We start from the raw sequence: 15,803 nt of genomic DNA, 5'->3' as shown, positions 1-15,803 counted from the left end.
GAAAGTTGAAATATTTGGATTAAAAAAAAAAAAAAAGCAAAGAGCAAAATTCCCAGTAATATGCTCTTTCACCTATATCACAATGCTGAGATGCAGTTTTTTCTTGAAATATATAAAACTTATTAGCATACATGTTGATTTATAAAATAGCAAAATGTATCCTATCTTGTATCCTTTCATTTATCAGCATGTGGCCCTCCCTGGAAAAAGCTTGGCCAGCTCTGCATTAGGGGAATAACAGAACCAGTACAACGCATCATGAAACATAAACACAACAGTAAAACCTCACATAAAAACGAGACAGACACTTGTACACCCAAAGGACAGAATAGAACAGGAGAAAAAAATGCAACATAATCTACCAAATTCCATGCAAATTTGCTGGAAACAGGAAGGACATTTAACACGGAGTGAAAAGAACAGAAGAATGTGAACAATAGACACCTGGAAGACTCACAACAAACAGCAGAACAAGAAACCTCAAAACAGACAATCGGATCACTGCAAAATGACTAAGCATATTAAGACTGCAGATGGCAGTCGAAACATGTCAAGATAAACCTCTACTCGACATACATTCAAAGTTGGTCCGAATATAAGTTATTGAACATTAAATTAATATGAGTGTAAAGATCACTATAGGGGTGCTGAGTCCTTGTCTAGAGGGTTCTAATAATGTTAAAAAACATAATTAGAAGGTACTGAACAGGTTGTCTGTGCTCTAAATATGAAAATATTCCATTTATAAATAAGGAATCCTACTGAGCAAAAATGTACTTATCACCATCTGGTCTGGAACCAATTAACTGCAATAAACGAGGGATTACTGTTCCTGAATATTGGGACTGGAATGACTCCCAGTCGACATTCTCCTGATATTTTTTTGTCTTATACTCCAAAGTGACACACAGAAGTAATTCTACTTCATCTTCAGTCTAGACAAGCTGGACATGCGGAAGTTATGTAATTCCATGTAGTACTTGTAGTTGCCCCATGTGTACCTGCTTATCTGTTGGTGGTAAGGTTGTTGTATAGCGCTTATCTCTTATCTTTGTCTGACACCGTGGCCATGGTTAGCATTCTTTGTAGTTACTCTTCTTTCATTCCTAGTTCTGTCCTGACTATTGCCTTCCAAACAAAGAGCAACTGGCTTGAAGGCAGCAGAAGCGCCTCTCATCATCTCTCTGATGCGAGATTGCCACATTGGTGTCAGAAGTGGGATTGTGACCACTCTCCTTGATATCGAGGACTTCACCACATGCTTGCAGACAGTGGAAAAAGGTGCTTGTTCCAGGTGGGGCAAGGAACCAAAAATGGGCAGGCCTGACGGAGTGAGCAATTCCTGCCAGATGATCTGTGGCATGAGTGATTCCTGCCACCGGGAGCCGTGCACTCCTGGGGTGCTGTGGATTTATTTATTTTATCATCCCATATTTATATTTATCATGTCCTTTTCATCAGTTTTACTTTTTTTGTTGCACTACATTTGATTAGTATTTATTTTTGTGTTAATCAGCCTGACTTCAAGCTTGATCGGTTTCATGAGCTGGAGGAGAAGGAAACACTGACATCTGCTGGTCAGAAAGAGAACAACACCCTGTTCAATTTGACAAAAGCCATCCAGCCAGTGGCGGTTTCTGGCATGTGCATTACACACGAGCGCACAGGGCGGCAATGATGAAAGCAGGATAAAAAATAAATAAATAAATAGCGCAGTTAAGTATTTTTGTGTCTTGTCAATAAAAGAGTACTTTCATTCCTGGCAGGGAGCCAGAAATTTTTCACTGGGGCGGCCAAGGTGAGATCATTACTCTCATAAGGGTGGAAATAAGTTGATACCTGAAATGTTATATGGCCGGTGGGGTGGCCGGAGAGTACCCCTGGTCACCACGTAGCTCCGCCACTGGGTGGGAGGAATTCGGAATACACAGAGGAAACTGACGCACAAACATTCATAACATTCAAAAAGATGCCCCCACGGAGATTCGAACCCTTTATCTCTTGACTGACAGACTGACATCCTAACCACAAACACAGCATGGGAGTCCTTGTTTATGAATGGAATATTTTTGTAGTTTTGAAAACCAGTTTACAGCCTTCTAAATACTGTTTTTAACATTATTAGGGCCCTCTACACATGAAATGACACGCCTACAGTCACCTTTACACTCCTATTACCCAATATAGAAGACAAAATAAGAGTAAATAAGAAATTTAAAAGTAATGCTCATGTGTGTTACTAAATGTTTTCCCGACAGGACCTGAAAGAGGGACTGACAGGAAGTGATGTCGGGGTTTCAGAGTTGACTTTTAGCGCTGCTGGGGTAACAGACGCGAAAGTAGTGTGTGTTTTTATTTTTGTTGTTATTTATGAGCAATTATTATGCGTGTTGTGAGATCATTCAACCCTGCAATAAAAGCCTTTTGTTTTCACGTCAAGTTTGGTGCTTGTGTGTCTCACCCAACACTAAAGTCACATTACTGACGACACCTAGTGACCAGTGTAGAGTACTACATTTCATTAATGTCATTGAATACGTCTTTTATATGCCTTATATTTGTATTTTAGATAAAGATACTTGAAAAACCGTGATAGAGTGAAGCCTCAAAATTTGAAACGCTAAGTGGCGAGGAAATTACTGTATTTGTGACAGAAAGCTTTTACACTGTATAACATACATTAATTCCAAATAATGGAAACAGTGACATATATTGAGTGGCTTATTATATTTTTGCTAACATGACGCATACATCACATCAGGCTACCCATATCAATTTTAAGGCTAGAAGACTAACGGCAAAAGTTTGTTTTCTATGATTTAATTTAAAAAAAATACAGTAAGAAATAGGGACGGGTACAGAATTCCATCTGTACTATTGAGTACTAATTCACGTCAAATCAAACAGTTCTATAGTTTGGTACCTAAATGCAAACTTGAAGGTGATTGCTGGGTTGTCCGTGACATCATACATGTCCGGCTGTAGTCGGCACCAGCTTGAGCACTCGGGTGGCATATAAATGACGTTTTCCAACATCGCTGTTATGGTTTTTACAGGTAAGGATCCCAGACGTAGAGCCACTCCACACAGAGTGGGTGCAAGAATGGAAGTCTTTTAACGGACACAAAAAAACAAGGTGTTTCCAATGCAGAAAAATTGTGAAGATCAACTGAGGTAGACGGTGCAAAATAGGGAACCAAAAAACAAAAAGGCACCGTAGAAAAACCAGTAACAGCGTTGGACCCCAGATGCAGAGGCAGGAGGCAGATGAACGGGTAAGTGAGTCTTTTAATTTGGTACAAACAGAACAAAAGGCGATGGTGCGTGAGTCAGACGGCTGAGCGGAAAAAGCACCATGAAAGTCACACGTGGAGGAGAGCCGAAGGAGTTCCAGCCTGGAGGGCCGTGAGCACTGGGGCACACCTTCTGGGAGACGCCGGGACAAGTTGGACCTCAGGAAAGGGAAAAGAGGTCCGACAAAACTGCAACAAAAGGAATAAAGTCCAAAAGGCGAGAACTACTGTCCGTGTATGAGGCACAAACCACGTGGAATAATCCTGCGTCTGCAGTCCATCCGCTTAAAAGGACGTAAGAGCTCATCAGAGGCAGGTGCGCCCAGTAGTCCCGCCTCCAGCCAGAGAAGGGGCTCCTGAAACGGCAGGGAAGAACAGGTGGCAGAGACAGGAAGTGAACCCTGACAATACCTACACTGTCAAATCCAATAGTACTCTCAACACAGATAAATAAGTAGAACAAACTTGTTTAAAAAAAAACCCAAAATCATCTCACTTGAGTGTACAAAGTAAAACGTAAACATCTATTGTGGTCAACTGAGTAGACGCAGACAGAACTCTGGTGTGTCACAGGTAGCATACGGACAAAGCGGTAAGATCCCACGTCCTCCTCCTGTAGCCACGTAGCTAAATACCCCTTATGGCACAGTATCTACAGGTGCGCCTCGTGGCACCGCCCTCTCGGGATGTCACAGGATCTAAAGGGAAAACAAAAGGGGAAAAGGTCACCAAGGTAAAACAAAACAGAGGCAACACAACAGAACCTAACAATATATGCTTGTTTTTACAAGAACATGAACAAAATGCTGGTATCCCCAACTCACATTTGCTATTTCAGAAGGCATTTCTGTCTCATGTTCCAACATTATTAAGTGAAAATATGAATGAAAAGCAGGCTTGAGGGTGCCTCATGTGGTCGTAGGGGACGACCTGGTGCCTGCGAGCACCGCGTTGGTGACCCCTGTACTCGGCACAGGGCTATCCAACAGGCGGCCCACAGCCAAATCTGGTTTTGTGACATCATCAGTGGAGTTAAAAACCTGCAGCAGGTTACTAAAACCAGCATCTTAATGAAGTAGAATATTTTTGAAAGCTAAAAAAGTGTTTCTCACCTTCTTTATCAAAATGCTGGCACTTGCAAATTTCTTTGGCTCCATTTTGGCTTATTTTGCAGCCTTGATCAAAAGAAAAGCAGAGTGAGAAATACTGAATTCAGTGCTCCAATGCCACATTGTGTCTTTGGGAACAATCATGTCTGAAGGTCAAAATAACTTTCAATGTTCATTTATCCCTTTCATTCATCATTTATATGCATGTTGAATTCTTTTATACATGTAAAATTAATTAATTGTAAAATTATACTTCTGAAACTGGCTTTCTGTAACGGATTACTTGGGTTTCCATGATTTCTTATGAGAAAAATTGAGTTGGTTAGTTTGTACGTTTCAGTCAGAGTCTGTCTTTCTGATTCACGACGTTCCATTCAATCTCATACATTTTCAAAATAGTCAAAGAGTGCTATTCAACAAAATGAACTGCAAAAACGTCATGAACCTTTGATTTGTCGATTTGTCTTAATTCAGTGTTCCCCAAACGTTTTCCTTTCACACATTTGATCTGAAGCCATGTACCCCCTACTCCTGCACATTTTTTAAAAGCTTAATTAACTTGAATTATTGAACATAATTGCTTGGTTCGTTAATTTTACTGTAATTGAAGGGGAAAATTGAAGGGGAAAGTTTAACAATCATGACAAAGCAGTATCCAAAGTACACAAATACATACAACCAATGATAAAGCCTCATTTTCGGAGGGATCCCACTCAGTGTCAGGTTTTCACTGTTGCGCCATGAAGGGATTGGAACACCAATATAAGTGAACTCTTCATGATGAAACACTCTGACTGCACATAATAGTCATCAACCGTACTATTTGTTCATATAATGCACACAGAGCAATCAGCAACTTCATGCTGTGTCTCCTTTTTGCTCCTTGTGCCATGAGGCGTTCAGGCGCACTCGTAATTGTGAGAGTTAGGCACTAAATGTTCTTTATTTTTAATCATGTACCCTTTATTACAATTGGTGTACCCCTGGGGGTACGTGTACCCCACTTTGGGAACCTAGGTCTTAACTGAGTCGTGAAATCAAATACCTTTTGCAAAATATTCTAAGTTATTGACATGGCGCTGCATAAAAGTTATTTTTCAAACAAAAAAAGTTATTACAAACTTCCTAAGATAGCCCTTCATAAAGGGGAAAAAGTTCAAGAAAACAAAATTCAGACAGGTGGCTGTTAAGCCTCTTGATGTCGTTGACACGCTCAAATTTGCAGGGACCCACAACTAAAATTCATACTAAAATGAACTTAAATTATATAATATATTATAGTAGGCCTCTAATATATACTGCTCAAAAAAATTAGAGGAACACTTCGAAAACACATCAGATCTAAACTGGGGGAAAAGTGATCTTGAATATCTTTCCTGATAATAAGTGGGTGATGTATTAGGAACAAAATGATGCCACATAATTTGATAGAAATGAAAATGATCACCCTATAGAGGGGGAAATCAAAGACACCCCAAAAATGAAAGTGAAAAAATGATGCAGCACACTGGTCCATTTGGCTAAAATGTCATTGTAGCAACTCAAAATGATTCTCAGTAGTTTGTGTGGCCCCCACGTGCTTGTACGCATGCCTGACAACGTCGGGGCATGCTCCTAATGAGACTACGGATGGTGTCCTGGGGGATCTCCTCCCAGATCTGGACCAGGGCATCGCTGCGGTACCTGGACACATGGAGATTCCAGGAGACAGGTAGTTACTCCAGGAGAGCTGGACAGGGCCGTAGAAGGTCCTTCAACCCTCAGTAGGATCGATATCTGCTCCTTTGTGCAAGGAGGAACAGGATGAGCACTGCCAGAGCCCTACAAAATGACCTCCAGCAGGCCACTGGTGTGAATGTTTCTGACCAAACAATCAGAAACAGGCTCCATGAGGGTGGCCTGAGGGCCCGACGTCCTGTAGTGGGCCCTGTGCTCCCTGCCCAGCACCGTAGAGCTCGATTGGCATTTGCCATAGACCACCAGAATTGGCAACTACACCACTGGTGCCCTGTGCTCTTCCCTGATGAGAGCAAGTTCAACCTGAGCACATGCGACAGACGTGAAAGGGTCTGGAGATGCCGTGGAGAACGTTATGCTGCCTGCAACATCATTCAGCATGACCGGTTTGGTGGTGGGTCAGTGATGGTCTGGGGAGGCATATCCCTGGAAGGACGCACAGACCTCTACAGGTTAGATAACGGCACCCTGACTGCTATTAGGTATCGGGATGAAATCCTTGGACCCATTGTCAGAACCTACGCTGGTGCAGTGGGACCTGGGTTCCTCCTGGTCCACCACAATGCCCGACCTCATGTGGCTAGCGTATGCAGGTAGTTCCTGGAGGATGAAGGAATTGATACCATTGACTGGCCCCCACGTTCACCTGACCTAAACCCAATAGAACACCTCTGGGACATTATGTTTAGGTCCATCCGGCGCCTCCAGGTTGCTCCTCAGACTGTCCAGGAGCTCATTGATGCCCTGGTCCAGATCTGGGAGGAGATCCCCCAGGACACCATCTGTAGTCTCATTAGGAGCATGCCCCGACGTTGTCAGGCATGCGTACAAGCACGTGGGGGCCACACAAACTACTGAGAATCATTTTGAGTTGCTACAATGACATTTTAGCAAAATGGACCAGTGTGCTGCATCATTTTTTCACTTTCATATTTGGGGTGTCTTTGATTTCCCCCCTCTATAGGGTGATCATTTTCATTTCTATCAAATTATGTGGCATCATTTTGTTACTAATACGTCACCCACTTATTATCAGGAAAGATATTCAAGATCATTTTCCCCCCAGTTTAGATCTGATGTGTTTTTGAAGTGTTCCTCTAATTTTTTTGAGCAGTATATTATAGTAATCCAATATAGTAATCAAATGTTGTTGTTATTTACTAATGTATCAAACCAAGAAAAAAGCACAATTTAAAATCCCAAAATGAATACTGACCCACCATCACTACAACAATATCATGTTTTTTGTCATTGTGGAAAGTGTTGGTTCGTTAACTTTTAATTTTTATCCGAAAAGATGAAAGAACCAATTTATCCCAAACCAAAAACAAACCCACGAGTGAGTTGTCTCATTATCATGGAAATCTAAAATCTAAAATTGATGTGCATTTACATAAAATTCCATGTCGTTATTTATTATTTACCCGGTGCTTGGGGACAGCTGGTGATTACCAGATGTCATAATTGGTTCTTGGTCAAAAACGTGAGCCAGAGTGTACATTCAACAGGAAGCAATGAGATGAGTCCGACGATCCCATGGGCCTTGAACGCAGCACGCCTGGGGGTGTAATGGTGAGCTTCCAGACTGGCTGGCAGCAGTGAAGCATGGGACGCCGAACACTGAGTAGCCAGGAGACTCTGGACGGACACTAAACAGTGCGAGCAGCCGCATTTACCGCCTTCTCCTTCATCATCTTCTGGCAACTATAGGTGGCATCGAAGAACAGGAAAATAAAGAGGAGCGCGGGAGGATGGAGGTAGAGAAGCGGGCGAATGGGTTCGACTACCCGGACAGAAACAACGCCAAGTCGGTTAACGGTAAGCTAACATCTCCATTAGAATAGCTGTCATTGAACGCATCTGCATTACAGCGAGCGTGTGCTCGTCATCGTAAAATGTGACACTCAGCCTGTGTCTTGTTATGCACTTAAGTGTTATAGTTGATATCTGTTGCATATCTGTCAACCCTGCCGCTTTCCCCGAGAAACTACCCTTTTTGACATTCTGTCCCCTTAAAATAGTAGTTCAATAGTGAATTTCTCGTATTTGAACTTTCATCAAAAAAGCAGGTGACAATGGTGATGGTATTATTATTCATCACTGTTATCATTATTCATGTCTTTTATTTTCAAATGCGAATGGTGACGGGTATGCCCGACCGAGGCGCACGTACGGTATGTGCGTGTGTTGCTGAACAGAGGTCGGAATGTTTTTATTTGGTGGTCAGTCAGGATCTGGGAGGTCGTAAAAGGTGAACTTTTGAACTTGGAAGAAACACTGGAGCCATTAGTGCTCAAATCCAGTCCAGCATGCTGCCAAACAAGATGGTCAGGATCTAAATCAGGGGTGGCCAAAGTGCAGCCCGGGGCACGTTTTTTTGTTAGCCGCGCACATTTAAAAGAAATAAATGGTGACATACAGTATAGTGCGTTTCTATCTTCAAAGTGTTCAAACCAAGTTTCCCATACTTTCATTTATTTACATATTAGTATTATTTATTTATTTAATAGATGTGGCTCACACATAAACACAAAAATAGGTAATTTGGCATTTTAACTGCTTCTTAACACACCTCACACACTCCTGGTCTGTCTGAACAAGAAGACGGGATCAGTGTTGCTAGTTTAGCGAGTATTCAGACTAGCGTCTAGCGGCAAATCTTATTCACCGCTTTTGGAGACTATGCTCTTCTCATTGAGCAGCCTGTGATGTTATGCTCCCCCATCTAAAAGCACTCACAGGCGGCTCCGTCTTGCTTGTGCCTTAAAAAAAGCAACATTTTATTGTAATCGTTATTATATTATTTATTTTTATATTGTACTTAACAATAATAAAATAATAATAAATAAATAAAATAAATAATACAAATAATTTATTAATATAACATTTATTGTGACTTAAAAAAACAAAGCGACAGAAGAAAGTTCATTTATTTTTCTTAACATATTTGTTCTGCTTTTCATGTTTTTTTGCTCACTTTTTGTCTCCCACAGCATGAAAATAATACAAATTGACATGAATATGCATCATGGCCAGTTATGCAAATTAGACCATGACGTCTTCCAGCGGCTCACCTCCACAAATAGATTGCGGTCCTGTGGGAAACACTGTTTAAATATACGGTAATCCCTCACCACTTCACACGTCAAATTTTGCGGATTCACTCCATCATGGTTTTTCAAAAATATATGAATCAATAAATCACGCTGTTTTGTGGTTGACTTTGGCCTATTATTAGTCAAAAATATGCATATTTAAACAAATTTTATGTTGTCTTTAAATGAAGCATTTTCAAACATAAAAATGTATACATGAAGTAAAAGACAAATATAAGGCATTCAGAAGACGCATTCAAAGCCCTTGTGATGATATGTAGTATTCTACACTGGTCACTAGGTGTCAGTAATGTTACTGTAATGTTGGGTGAGACACACAAGCACCAGACTTAATGGCTGTAACAACAGGCTTTTATTGCAGGTTTGAATGATCTCACAACAGGTACAATAATCCCTAACACGGGCTGCTGTTGTGACCCTAACGCCACTTTAAACCCCCAAATCACTTTCTGTCCAACCCTCACTCAGCTCCCGTAACACCGGAACACATTTACAGCAACACACGAGCATGAGTCTTATTTATGACTTATTTTGTGCTATGACGACTATGTTGATTAATAGGAATGTAAAGAGGCGGTCCCAACCCGCCGTACTTGCAAGTGTGTGTGATGTCTACTTGCAAAATGTTGGGATCCGTACGTGGCGAGTACAGCCTCGGTGCGGATTTGGGAGCACACAGACACGACCTAGCACTTTTAGTGTAGGAGGAACTTCCGGTGCGTGCAGGCTGCGTCGAGGCTACAGATACGTGTGACGCGCTGCCAGTGAGCGCACAACGCACTGACTGCCCCTCCCCCATACACACATACAAATAAAAGCATGCACAGAGCGCAGACCTCTGCCAAGTGCCATAGTTCCCCCTATATTGTTATTCACACCAAGTGTTCTGACCATTTTTTGTGGAGTTATGTGCACAAATGCCGAAAATCTCACAATTCCCTCCTTTTTATTTCACATTTTAGTAGTCAAATAACATGTTTGAGACTCTTGGTCTGCGATATAATGTCATAATAACGAAATATGTTTTATTTTTGAGCACTTACTCTTGTAATTAACTTTTTTTTTTACGGTGCCGGTGACGTGACCCCACCTACCCCCCCCATACTGTATCCTGCCTGTAGAGGGCGCCCCTCTGCCACACATCCTGACTTGAGATGAGCGCTGAACACAAATTCTGCAAATTGAATTCTGAATACTTTGCACTGATCTAGTTTGGTAGACACTAAATGCACTTGCTGTATTGCACAGTTTGTTACCAATAAAGCAACAAATGTATTTATATTTGTATTTGAGACAAGTGTATTTAATTATATGGGTCAGGGTTTCCCGTAGGATTTTTTGAAGCTGCGGTGGTGGGCTGCATCGGAGGGTGAGCTGCCGCCGCTGTTTTTAAATGGCAAATAGCAATTTCTGTATGACTTATTTATTAACCTATTTATTTAAATTATTTCACCAACTAACAGAACATGAACCCAGAACATTGCAAAACTGTTAATTTAATGGCAAAGTTGCTGAGAGCGCTGCCAGCATTTTAAATGGCATTTTATTTACAAAGCACACCTCCACTCAGTATGCTCAATTGTCATTAAATAGAGGTGTCATGTTTCAATAGAACACTTATAAAATGCTAAGAGATGAAGCAAGTATTCTTTGGTGAACTACTCAACATCAGCTGGTGAGCTACTGCTAGCATACGAGCTACCTGTGATAGCGTCACTGTCTAAAGCTGTACGCACTACGTGTTTCTGTTTGCACAACTTCGACACACAACTAGGTTTTGAAGACAAGCCATAAGTATTATAATGATAACAACATGATTGTGAAGTGAGACAAAAAATTAAGTTGTGATAATGATCGATGATTTCAGGCTAGGACGGCAACTAACCATTCTTTTCTTCTTCTATGATTAATCTGAATCATTTGGGGTTGTTTCATCGAGTAATCGATTAAGCCCTAGACTGGCCAAGCCAATATGAACCAAACACAAACGGTTAGTGGTTTGGTCCGCAACATCTCAGAAAAGAGGCAAAAATGTCCATCACTGTTTTCCATTGTATGTGTGAATATCTTGTTTTGCCTAAAACACAAAGATAATGGGTCTGCTTTCATGGATGACGAAAGAAATGAAAACTGAGAGGCTGAAATCAGAGGATATTTACAGTTTAAATGCAAAAAACGATTAATCCAAAATGAAAATATTGATGGATCATCGATTCGTCGATAAATTGTTGCAGCTCTAAACTCCTTTGTGTCCACACTTTGTTGTTCTACAGTTTGTTAAATGACCGTTCCTCGGCTATGCTTACACAGCTACTGTACATATTAAAATATGGATTTCTTCTTCTTTGTAAAAAAAATAAAAAATCAAATAAAAGTTTGATCAATACTTTGTCAGAGATAATTGATTATCTGAGTTCTTAGGTATGTTGAATACTTCATTGGATCCTGATAATTTTTCCCTTATTGCTGCAGATGTTAAAGTCCAGCTGGTTAACCTGTCACTCACATTGTTTTGCAAACAAAGCAGACCCCCACCAACCCCCCTCCCAAAATCCAACTCCCAATGCAGCCTTTCCACAGAACCGCATTTATGAATGAGATTTGTATTGATATATTTGCAGGAATTTCACTGAGGAAAAGTACCAGGTAGAAGGCTTGTGGTGTGTTTGGCCCCTGGGGTGTTTGCAGACGGGCATTGTGGGGCAGACAGGCTGAAAGAAAGCGCTTTGTCAGCTCTTTCCTTGGCTCCGAAGAAGTTGGCTGCAGGATCTGTCGTGTCCCTTGGGGCAGGATGGAGTGGACGGCTGGCAGTGGGTGGGGCAGGGACAGGAAGCGACCATCCTCCCTCCCTACAGAGGTGCTTGAATTGATGAGTCAGGAGGAGTACAGTACAAGGGTTGGGGGGTAGAGGCTAGAACAGATGTGATCCATCCTTTTTTTAAATTAGCAACAACATATACTCCATACATAAAAAAATGTAAAGAGATTTTTAGATTGCATCTTGTAACCACTCTTTTCGGACAAATGCTAAATTGTGCATGCAAAAATATGACAGTATTGACTCACAGGCTGCTTTGTTAGACCAAAAATATTCATTAAAATATTTCAACAGACCAGTGATTCTCAACTGGTGGGTCCCCTGAGCCCAGAGCTGTTTTCAGTGGGCTGTGGTGTCTTAAAATAACGTGACGACCCAATGTTCATGAATGCACCTCACGTTCTTGTCTGCCACGAGGCGCGTGTTGTATAATATGTGGCCGCACTTTGAGGATATGTGGATGCCGCCCCCGCTCTCCACAGTAAACATAGCGCTGTCAAGATGTTTATATATCATGTACAGTGCTTTGCAGCCTTGTCGCTCTCATGGAATAGTGTTTAGAAGTCATTATGTAAACAAGACATGACCTACTCTCTTGTGCCAACTTTGACGTAGTGGTCGTTCTTTTTTTCCTGTGTACTATCGGAAAGCGTCCTTTTTCAAAATTTGTTTATAACACAGGTGTCAAACTCGTTCCATGGAGGGCCAAGACACTGCATGTTTTCTCTCCAACCAGTTTCTTCAGCAGGTGATTTAATTAATGAGCTGCTTCTCTCAAATTGAAGGAGGTGTTGATCATTAAAATCACCTGCTTTAGTGACCGGCTGGAAAGAAAACCTGCATTGTCTCGGCCCTCCACGGCACGAGTTTGACACCCCTGGTTTATAACGTACTTTCAAGCCTGAGGCTTCTTGTAAAGGTGTTCCTTCGAAGTAGTTGTCAGTGAAATGATCACTGCAAACAACAGAACTCGAGGTGGGCGGCCATCTGTCTCTCGTTCTCTGCACTTGCTTCGTCGATTGTTGTCTTAAACCTTCCTCTTTTGGAAAAGAAAACAAACTTACTGTATCACTCTGATTCTGTGAACATCCAGCAGCAACACAACATTTTGGCACTACTACTATTTTGCTGAAAAATATACTGAACCAAGTTGAAGATATACCTTGAGAAGCGTTAACTCAGCTTTAGCTGAGAGGCGTCGCCCCGATAACGTCACTTCCGGAAATGAGGGTGAGCTGTTTGTCACAGGTGGTGCCATGAACTATAAATGTCATTCATAACACTTCTTCTTCCAACCCTCCCCGTGAACTGCATAAATGGACGAAGACAAGTCAATTGTTTTACTATTATGTTGTACTATTGTGAAACATTTTTGGCTTTCTGGAATGGATTAATTAGATTTACATTACCACAATGCAGTCCTATGGGAACCGCTGCTTCCATGAGAAAGGAAAGTGACATTGAAATGTTAATAAAATGCAGTGTTAGTGCTGTATAGTAAGAGATTTTCTTCTGTTCGAGAGGTGTGGAGGTAGAATGCCCTTCATCTTATGTGTCTGTTTCCTGGCAACACATTAGTGTGTTTTGCCATAATGGGGTCAGATGTCGGTGTGACCACAACAACAGCAATACGGGGGAGGTGCCTATTAAACCACTTTTTGTTCTAGGTTATATTCCACATTTGACACTACTGTATTAGAAGCTCCACTTTTTCTGCAGGTGAGAAAAATTCAATAATATTAATTTTCTTCGGACGTGGACTACAGTACTACAATTATATACAGTGTTCCCTCATTTATCGCGGGGCATAGGTTCCCAAAATAGCCCGCAATAAGTGAAATCCGCGAAGTAGCCAACTTTATTTGTTTACAATTATTCTATATGTTTGTCATGTAGAGTAACAGTTGCATCTATCGTTGTTTATCTTAGAGATGCAACGTACATGACCTTAAAACACGGTTATATGCGCTCTAAAACTTGTGTGAAAAAAACAAAAATGTTGTCCCTGATGGGCCCCGACAGCGTGGAACTAAAGTGTATTGGTTTTATTGTTTTACAAAGTCATAGCTTACCATGGTGTAAAAAAAACGCAGTTTATTCCGCCGTTACTCTCGTATTCTCTGCTGCAGTCGAGTGAGTGAGACAGGTAGAGCTGCGCCTCGTTGTGCTTGTGTGTGAGGGGGAGGGGCTAGGTTCTCAGGCAGGGAGCAGCACACAGACACACAGGAAGAGCGCGACAGAATCGCCATGTGGCAAAAAAAGTAAAATTGGTTATATATTCACCGATATTGATTAATCAGGCCCGCTGATAAATCGGTTGGGCTCTAGTTCAGAGTTGCGTTTTAACTGCCTGAAATAAAGCGTATTGTGCCTGTTGTGAGATCATTCAATCCTGCAATAAAAGCCTGTTGTTCCGGCAATCAAGTCTGGTGCTTGTGTGTCTCACCCAACATTACAGTAACATTACTGACATCTAGTGACCAGTGTGGAATACTACATATCATCACAACGTCTTTGAATGCATCTTCTGAATGCCTTATATTTGTATTTTACCATTTTTATGCTTGAAAATGCTTCATTTAGGTAAAAAATATGTACAAATTTGTTTAAATATGCATTTTTTAAAACTAACAATAGGTCGTATTCAACCAGGAAACAGCATGCTTTTAATATACAGTGGAACCTCACTTAACATGTTTTTTTGATTAACGCTGAAAATTTACGCCACAATTTTGCCTCTGTTTTCTTGCATTCTCCAGTTAGTGTACAATTTGGCACACGTCTTGTCGTGCTATTATTAATACACCGCCTGAGTCCATCCGTATTCTTAATATATACTGTATATATATAAACATTCTTTCTTGTTAATATCCTATTGGCTAGCGCACAAAATGGCAACAGTAACAAGAAATTACGTCTCCAATCTATGATGTCATCAGAGGTTGACGCTTAAAAATCTTAACACAAAACACGTTTTTATAGTTTTATAGTAGGTATAGTTTTATATGAATAAAACAAGTCTAAATGCATAAGTTGTTGTCTATAAGTTGTTGACGAGAGTTGATGTGTATGTGATTCAAGTAAAACTACAGTAGAATGACTGACAGAGGAAAAAGGTTGAAAATGATCAGTGAAGATGCACAAGTCCAGCAGCTCGTCAGTGGTTAAGTACTTTTTACACAACTTGCTTTTCTCCAGCAAGGAGCTGTATATGTATGTATGTATGTATGTGTGTATGTATGTACGTATGTATGCATTTATGTGTGTGTGTGTGTGTGTGTGTGTGTGTGTGTGTGTATGTATATAGAATTACCTTTCTAATTCATTACTTTTCTAATTTGGATCAGCACCACCTCGTCATTGCTTGTCACAGGGTGTTCTCAGAGGGAATTAGTGGTTGCAAAACAGATTCAGAGAGACTGAAAGGAAATTCACCTGCTAAGGTCATAGTGCATTTTAGATTCATCCTGAAATTTCACCCAATATTCATAACTCTTTGTGAGTGATGTTAATCATCCTTGCAGCTCCATGCTTGTGGTTTTTGTTGTTGTGTGAGCTGTGATGGTCTCGCGGGGGAGGTGGCAGCAAGCACTATGGGAACAGTGACCGGAGTCAGTGGGATGTTGCTCTTGAAGCATTAATGGCCTGGTCTCTGCTGACCTCCATGTAACCCAGGAAAGTATTTACAGCCTCCACTTGATCCATGAGCTACATGCTGCATGGCAGTGAA

The 15,803-nt window shown here is 41.1% G+C and overlaps 1 protein-coding gene across 2 annotated transcripts in view; it reads left to right on the top strand.

Moving 5' to 3' along the window:
- Positions 1-7,649: 7,649 nt before the first annotated feature.
- LOC129179399 (nuclear receptor subfamily 6 group A member 1-A) overlaps positions 7,650-15,803 on the top strand; it is a 146,259-nt gene continuing 138,105 nt past the window's right edge. Inside the window, exon 1 of one of the 2 annotated variants that reach the window (XM_054772602.1) lies at positions 7,650-7,957. In XM_054772602.1, the coding sequence (XP_054628577.1) occupies positions 7,891-7,957 (67 nt within the window). In that variant the 5' untranslated portion in view covers positions 7,650-7,890. The remainder of the gene's footprint in view (positions 7,958-15,803) is intronic. The other variant, XM_054772601.1, reaches the window with a different exon arrangement.

This window comes from Dunckerocampus dactyliophorus, chromosome 4 (genome assembly GCF_027744805.1).
Source record: "Dunckerocampus dactyliophorus isolate RoL2022-P2 chromosome 4, RoL_Ddac_1.1, whole genome shotgun sequence".
Taxonomy (NCBI): domain Eukaryota; kingdom Metazoa; phylum Chordata; class Actinopteri; order Syngnathiformes; family Syngnathidae; genus Dunckerocampus; species Dunckerocampus dactyliophorus.
Note: the sequence above shows the minus strand (reverse complement) of the source record. Positions and strands in the feature narration are given on the sequence as shown.